Source organism: Hipposideros armiger, unplaced genomic scaffold (genome assembly GCF_001890085.2).
Source record: "Hipposideros armiger isolate ML-2016 unplaced genomic scaffold, ASM189008v1 scaffold_574, whole genome shotgun sequence".
Taxonomy (NCBI): domain Eukaryota; kingdom Metazoa; phylum Chordata; class Mammalia; order Chiroptera; family Hipposideridae; genus Hipposideros; species Hipposideros armiger.
Window position 1 is genome coordinate 237857 of NW_017731924.1, and position 8414 is coordinate 246270.

The 8414-nt window shown below is 50.2% G+C and overlaps 1 protein-coding gene across 5 annotated transcripts in view; it reads right to left on the reverse strand.

Moving 5' to 3' along the window:
• FAM135B (family with sequence similarity 135 member B) overlaps positions 1-8414 on the reverse strand; it is a 216657-nt gene that overhangs the window by 59870 nt on the left and 148373 nt on the right. For all 5 annotated transcript variants that reach the window (XM_019624056.1, XM_019624058.1, XM_019624055.1 and 2 more), the window contains exon 4: positions 4697-4836. In XM_019624056.1, coding sequence (XP_019479601.1) covers positions 4697-4836 — 140 coding nt within the window. The remainder of the gene's footprint in view (positions 1-4696; positions 4837-8414) is intronic.

An 8414-nucleotide genomic window follows, 5' to 3' on the forward strand; every position in this document is an offset into this window, starting at 1 on the left:
ATTGTCCAGGGGCACAGAGGAAGTGGTAGCTCAGGAAAAGTGCAGTCATGTCCCAGGAAGGGAGATCCTTCATTTCTGTCTTGAGATTCATTACACGTCACCATTTATACTTGAATACGCTTCAACATTCCATGCCCTAGCCAAGGCGGCTTCCAGTCTTCGCTTCAAAAAAATAAAACCTGCTTTCATTAAAAAGCACAGGAATCAATCTGTTGCAGGTTTATAACCTGGGAGCCTGGGAGCCAAATTTCACCTGCAGGCACAGTTTTTTAGTCCTCACAAAGTTGTAAGTTGCAACTCACAAGTTACATTGAAACATCGGGTAATTTCACATTCATATGTTGGTTTGACCTTGTGGGGGGGAAAAAAAAGAAGTCCCTGGATCTGGCCGTGCTGGGCGAGCGCCTGGAAGAACCGCGTGAACCAGGCTCATGACAGTCACAGACAAGACCCCCTGGCCGGTGGCTAAGACCCCTGGCCATTTTCTTAGTGTCCCAGTCATCTGGTACCATTAAGGGGGACACTCGTCTTAATTCCTTCTGGGTCCCCAGTTCCAGGACTAGTGCCTGCCACATGGAAAGATTAAGGCAGCTTGAGGAATATAAATAAAGCTCTTCTCCATTCCCACTGCTCTTGGTTTCTGTTTCTTTACCGGAATGTTCTCACCATGCAGGGAGGGAAATCTCTTACCCTGCGGCCTCTTTGGGAATAAGTCCCTGGTTAAGCATAATTCAGGCAGAGACATATGGGTGGGATTTATCTTTAGGTCGTGGGGTTTTAAAAATTTGTTGTTAGAAAAAGCATTTAAAAGTTAACATTTTGCTGGATCCGAGCGCTATGAATAACTGCATCCTCTAGCTTTGTTTTTGCATAATCACGAAGCTCGTTTTGTACACATAAGCCGAGCACCACAGCCTCCTGCCTCCAGTTTCTGGGAAGCGGAACTGGCAAAGCAAGCCCTCTGAGCCACCCTCTCAGCATGCATCCGCCTGGTTAGCGAAAACTCACTGTAAACTCCAGTCCTAAACTTGGAACCACAGAAAATCCTGGGCCAGCATGAGCTGGGGCTAGACTGAGCCTGGCTGTGACTTCACCACTGGTTTGATAAATCTTTAATTGCAAGATGCTCTGGAATAAAGTCACTGGCTTCTCTAACCATTCATTTTATCTGTGGCTGTTGGCTTTCAGCCCCTCCCTCCAAATGCACAGCCTCACACATGCACACACACACACACACACACACACACTCACACATGCACACAGACACCCACACTCACACACACACACACACACACACTCACATTGCACACAGACACCCACACTCACACTCACACACACACACACACACACACACACACACACGCACACACTCAGTGCTTTGGTTTTCATAAGCTGACAAATATTCACTGGAAAAAAGCTAATGGATCCATTCCAGATATACAGTTTTTATGGGCATATCCAATTAACTTTACTTGCCACTGGTTTCTATATAGTGATTAAGTCTAACATTATTTGCTGCTGTATGGGTTACTCCAAACATAGGAATAAGTTATTAGCTTATAGAGGTAAATGATTTAGTATGGAGAAGGAAACAGTGTGCACTGTCAAACGGACTTCCTGTTCAACCTCAGAACTAAGGCTTGTCCCAACGTCATATGAACTAAACTTGAGTGTTGGGGAAATTAAACCTGAAAGGCTTTACACGGTTGGGGCAGGAGCGAGACCATGGTAACAAGAAGAGAGAATAAGGACTCAGATGCCTGAAGAATGCTCAGACCCAGCCTCCACTCACAACCACTCTGCCACAAAGGTCATTGAGGTCAACATGCCAAATGATGACGGCCCGTAAGAGATAAAGTGACATTCTCTCACTCGAACTTGAGAAGGCTGAGCTTGTGCAGACAGCCAAACAGAGTTCCTTACTATCCAATGGCACTCAGGGTATCTCTTCCTAAACAAGGTGTATCAACCAGGGTCCAAGAAGGAAGCAGGTGACACAGTCAAAATGAGGACTCCAACTACGGTTCCTTAAAGAGGTGATTGACACACGTATGGGAGGAGCTCGGGAAAGCAAAGATGACGGCTCAGGATATCAGGGACCACAACCGTCGGAGGCCAAAAGGGTCAGGCAGAGGGGGTGCTTATCAGAGCTGAGGCGAGAGCTGCATGGAGTGGCCCCCGACCTGGGTTGAGGCCATTGGCAGAAGATCACGGCCAGTGGTAGCTGACAGACAGTCAACAACCAGCTCTGAAAAAAAATTAAAAACCCTGACCTGTAGCACCGTCAGTTTCTGCGGTGTAAACATTTCCGTCACAACTGACCTCCAGCTACCCACGGGAAACCACTAAATGTGGAGCTGGGAAGAGATGTGTACTTCGTCTCGGGCGAGCCGGGGTAAGCCAGCCCCAGCATCCCACAGGACAGACCCCCGCCGCTCCCACCGCCCAGCACTGACGGCGCCTAGGAAGTGAGTACCCTGGTCCCGTTCCCTCCCTCCAATCACCTGCGGGGCCTCTCGTAGGCTGAACCCAAATGGAATTCAAAAGGCAAGGCCACCACTGGGCCGTGTATGCATGTAGTCAGCCTCCAGGGTCCAAAGCAGCTGGGAAAGGCACGGAGGGAAGGTAGAAGAGAGGTTGAAAGGTAGCCAGAGCGGCTAAGAGGAGGCCATTATGGTCTGGTTGGCTTCCATTACAGAAGAAGTATCCACAGTATCCTTAAGCCATCCACAGTGATGGCATGGGGAAGACGGGGGTCAGGGTGACAGAAGGCTACCAGGGCACGATGACAACAGTCCTCTCAGTGAGTCCCATGACAGGCACTAGGGGTGCAAAGAGAGACAGGGGACTCCATCCCTGAGACACTTGCAGATTGGTGGGAGGGTGGCGACAGACTAAATTAAAACTCATGCCATTCCACCTTTCTGACAAGCCCAGCGGCCATCCATCGCCCAGGAATGAGCCTTCCCACGGCCTGCAGTGCTCGGGGCGTCCGGCGCACCCACCTCCGCAGCCTCACCTCCTGCTCCTCTCCCCTTGCTCACTGAGCTAGTCGCCTTGGCCCTTTGCTTTTCCTGGAACACTCCAGCCTCATGGCACCTCAGGGCCTGTGTCCTTGCTGTGCCCTCCTCCATGAACGTCGCCATCCTAAGCTCTTGGCATGCCCAGCTCCTCCCCAGCGTTTGGGTCTCAGCTCGAGGTTGGCTTCGAGCCACCATCATTTGATCAAAAATGGGACATTTCAATCAAATGCCCAGCAACTGGAATGAGGCCCCCCTGTCTGTCACTGGTCCTCCAGGGAATCTCTACGTTGTGTGAAGCTGGTGCTGAAGCTGGGGTCTTGGCAATCTCATGACCCGAGTATCCCCCAGGTAGCGGCAAGGCATTCAGAGGGGGTCCTGCCAGTTCTCCTCCACTGGGGGTGAGTCCAATGGAACCATTGCAGGACCTCCAACAGGGAGGCAAATCCTACGCCTAGCGCCCTTGCGAGCGGAGCACACAGCAGTGTGAAGGCTGTGTCACAATCAATACGACTGATTGATTTGATTACATTGTGATGTATCGATCTCACATTCAAATATAAGCCCCAAGTCTCCTGGGATGTTTTCTTGTTCACTATTTTATCCTTAGCTCATCATGGGTGTGCTCAATGGGCGTTCAATAAATCTTTGATGGATGGATGAATGGGTGGATGAATAAATGAAGAACTGAGTGAGAGCTTTTCACGTCTAACCACACAGAGGAACAAGGTCACGGACCAGACCATGAAAGATGAGGACAAAAAGCCCTGGGCGTGAGAGGAGGACGCGAGGTGGCCAGGAGGTATCGTCACGCACACCACGTCGTGAGTGGGGGACATGCCACTTCTCAGGCCTTCCTAAGTCAGAATACACGTCCACATCATCACAGGTATTGTAACAGGAAATGATACATCGGGGTGCAGCCACAGGGATCTGAGATGGGACTAGGGGAGAACAGCCATGGTTTAGGCCTCAGATATTCCTTTGACATGTTAACCAAGCGAATAGGGCATTTTTGATCAAATGTCCAGCAACTGGACTGAGGCTGCCATGGCCTCTGGGCTTTCACTCATGCTGTTACTCTGCTGGGATGCCCTTCTCCCTTCTCTTAGTGTGACGAACTCTGAACACATGCATGTCAGAGCCAGCTCCATTGTGAAGCCACCGACGTCCTTCCGCAGAGCTCACCTCTCCATCCTGGGTGCACCACTGCTCATCTGTGCATACAGGTAGGACAGGGCATGTCACCTGTCAGGACGCGGGCCCATGTGTCTGTCTTCCCGATATATTTTCACTCCCTGAGGGTGAAGGACCTCTGCCTTGCTCAGTGCTGGCCCTCATCCAGGAGCCTGACATGGAGCCCTGTACAAAGCACATGCTCACAGGCTGACTCGTGGGCAAAGCGCCCCCGTAAACGAACAAATGGGCACATGAGGAGCAGATAAGAAAGTCGGGAAGTCCGTATGTCCGTGGAAACTGCTTGGCGTAGGAAACAAACCAGGGGATGCATGAAAGACGGAGTATGCGTGGGAATGCCCTAAAGTCACGAGTCCCCACCTGTCAGGTTGTAGAGCAAATCTGCAGCTTCTCTTTCACTTACCACTTACCTAGCAACGGAGACAAAAGTCACAAAGAGCGGACAGCAACCTCAGCCGCTGGGAGACGCCAGGACTTACCCTTTCGCCATCTAAGAGCAAATGTGCTTGGAAGATGGCGGCATCCCTGACGGGCACCTCTTCGTTTCTGTATAAGATCTGCAAAGTCCGGCTGTGCACGGTGTTGTCGTGGACGCAGGCCGCATGGAGGCTGCTGCTGTCTGCAAGACAAGAACCAGTGGGAGCACGTGAACTCAGGACCATCCACACTTGCCGCTTCCGCCTGTGTCTGTCCAGCTCTGAGAGAGAGGGGCCCCCAGCCACTTTCCAATGTTCAAAGACTAACATCACAGAACAATAAGATCCCCATTCATTGAACGGGGCTGACATCTCAGAATGAACCTCGTTGAACCCCTTACGAGCCTTATGGTCTTGGACACATCACTTGTCATACTGTGTGAGCCGTGCTCCTCGGCTGGAAATTAGTACCAGCTAAATTCCTCACCTGCTCACATGCCCCCTCCTCCGTGAAGCCTTCCAAGACCCCCGACCCTGGAAACCACGAGGAGAAGAACAGGGGGCTGAGGTCAGAAACTGCCCTTCCTTTCACAAGGAGTTCCCAGGGCCCACAGACTCCCTCTCTCCTGACAGGGGAGCGTGCATAACATCAAGAACACCCTGTCTTGAGTTTTAGCCAAATGTGCTCATTCTAACTGCATTAGATACCGAGTTCTTTTTTTTTGAAGGAACTTGTTCATCTCTCTGTCCCCCAGTGCGTTCTAACTCTGTCCGAATCCCTCAACACCGTTTCAAAGTTAGGTTGAACTTCAGGAAGACAAATCTACCCGATGGGGTTAAGAGGCCTCATTGCATCCACTGACCAGGGTCATGGAGGATAACAAATGGGTGAGTCCCGCAGGTCACTTAACACGTGAACTGCACAGTTGGCGAGCTATGGAAGTGCTCTAGAATAAATAATGCTAATGTTTACAGAAGGCAGTCACTCTCTCATAATAATGACCAACTATGTGGCACTCTATAGCTTCCAGGGTGTTGTTCCAAAGTGTTACTTTCCTTAATCGTCACAGAAAATTGCTGGGACAAGCTTGACCACAGATGGAAAGACCCAGGCTCAAAGGAGAGGCAGGCATCCTGCTATTTGCTGGGTAACACGGTGCTGTGTGAATTCGTTCTCACATCTATTTAGCAACTGAGAAAAATCCCTCAAATAAATAAAATTGAAAAATAAAATGCACCCACTGCTTAGCAGGAGGCGGGTTCTCAGTAATGCACCTCCAAAAGGATGAAATGGCATCGCTGCAAAGGCAGCCAAGAACATTTCAGCCAAGCAGCCAAGAAAAGCTGCTCAAGAACCCATGCGCTGTCCCCAGATGGCTTGAGAGTCCCTTGCAAACAGGGACAAAGGGTCCTTTCTGTTTTGATTTGCTGCACCAGCCCTTCCTCTGTCACTGTCAAGGCCTAGTTGATCTATCAGCCAGACCAGCTGTGTGGCAGAGGATGGATGGGGTAAGTACTTTGAAGGTCAAAGCAGCACGAGCCGTCTAGGACCAGAGGGGACAGCCAGCAACACAGTTCAATCACTTGCCTTCTTGGGCAAATGACATCACCTCTTGTAACAGCGTCTTTCCATGTGAAAAATGGGCCTATCTACCTTGACCTCCTGGGATCAGTGTAGACAGAAAGAGGCTACAATAAATCAAGATCCTAAGACCAGGCACGCACTGGGCATGCAACATGCACTCGGATGACTTTGTAATTGAGTTTAGAGAAAGGTCTGAGCACTTCCTGTTGAATACATATTTACTGAGCACATTTTTTTATAGAAGATTAAACTCCTCCGATTTTGAGCAGGTTGATAAACTCGACCACAGGACTCAACGGTATTGGCCAATCACCAAACCCCAAGGTGCCCCATGAAGTCCAGGGACAAGGCATTATTTACACCCCACGGAACTTTCTGTGTCACTTTCTCATCACTGTTAAGTAGGGCACACATCAGGTGTCTTCTTACGAGAGGAGGCTCACTGGTCCCGAGGTGCCTCCCTGAGAGTGCCTGCCCACCCTGTTCCCACAGGGATTCCCCCTTTTCCAACAACGACAGCCCACACTTGGTCCCCCTGCCCGTCACCCTGGCTGCCTCTTCCGGACATTCTGAGGAAAATGCTACTGTCTTCTCCTTGGTAAGGCCACTTCCTGAAATGTCTAAAACTGGCTCTCCCTCTCGTTTTCGAAGCCTTCCTTGGCAGACAGAGGGTGCTCATCACATCATGTGCAGCTTTGCCTCCTTGTATGCCCAGGCGCCGGACACCCAGGGATGAGGAGACAGCAGAGCCCCCTCTGCCCTTTTAGACCATGTTCAGACCTGGGGATGCTGCCCTCTTCTAGCTGTGGTGTAAAGAGCCACTTTTCTCTTTTGAGTATTTTTACTTATTGCTTTACAAGCAGATTTCTATTCAAGGGGTCCAATGAGAAGGTGTAGATGAGAGTCTCCCCGAATATCTGTCTTCTTCTTGTGTATGTGTCAGGGTTCATACCACGTGTAGGTACGTGAAAGGGAGGCTGGGACTTTGAGGGGAAAAGACAGATGGAAAGAAGGCAGGAGGAGGACTAGAAGGGGATGGAAAGCAAAAGGAGAGGAAGGAGGAGAGAAAAGAGAACAGGGCAGAGAAGAAAGAGACACTTGTCAGTGGCCCCCACTGTCCAAACAGTACATTTCCAGCAGGTGAATCTGAAATTTCAGGCCAGAAGGCAAGAGTAAAATGACTCTTGGTTCTACTGTTTTCTTTTCACAAGAAATGAGTGGCATCAATACGTCTCATTATCGATGTGTCTCTAAATGTTTAGAACTCGAATGATGGCCTTTCCTCTGCTGAGCACCCTGCCAGCCCAGAGGGCTCCGTGAGTGCGGATTGCAAGGGTAGGTGCTGTTCACCTGGCGTGAACCCTCTGCCCCCAGTCCAAGCCTCCAGGACTCTCGTGGGGACTGAACCCTGCACCCATTCCAAGACCATGGCCATGGCTCTTGGGGAGCACATAGGAGCTCCCCAAAGAGTCAGGTTTGTGCTAAATGGTCCAAACTCTGGGAGGTGCCCCTCCAACCCTCCAGACCTGAGGGCAGCTGAGTGAGGTCTGGGCTTTTCCAAAAGAAGATGCTGAGAAGACATCGCTGTACTTCCTCAGGCCATGTTCATATGGGAGAATCCTCCAACACTTCAGAGCTCATAGAAGTAGAAAAGCCAAGTTAGCTTAGGAGCAACTCAAGGTCAGGACCTTGGCTTTCTGACGGGTTAGAGCAGGACCTCCTTCAGTAAGGCAAGCGTACATTCTAGAATTGCCCCACCACTTTCTCACTGTGTGGCCCTAGACGGGCCATGAAATCTGGGCTTAAATGAGGCAAGAACCACACCCCACCTGATCCCCATTCTGAATGTCAGGCTCAGAGGAGATGAGGAGTCAAAAGTGTATGTTTAACTGTATAATTCTCGAAACCCAAGCAGATTTCCTGGTGAGCTGAAGATGGTAATGATGATGGCTCTGTCCACCAGGTCATTTTCTGATTAGTTCTAGGAACAGGAGGGACAGAAAGTCACCCTGACGCCAAGCTTTATTATTTTTTCTAACCATTTCAGAGAACAGGCAGAAGAGAAAGCTGCCTTGAAGCAGATGCCCACTGTGTTTAGAAGATTGAATTCTAGAAAATGACCAGACAGACCTCCCCTAGAATATAAGTGTTCTCTGGTTGGTAGGGCCAAAGCACACTCATTGCCAGGGGAGAGGG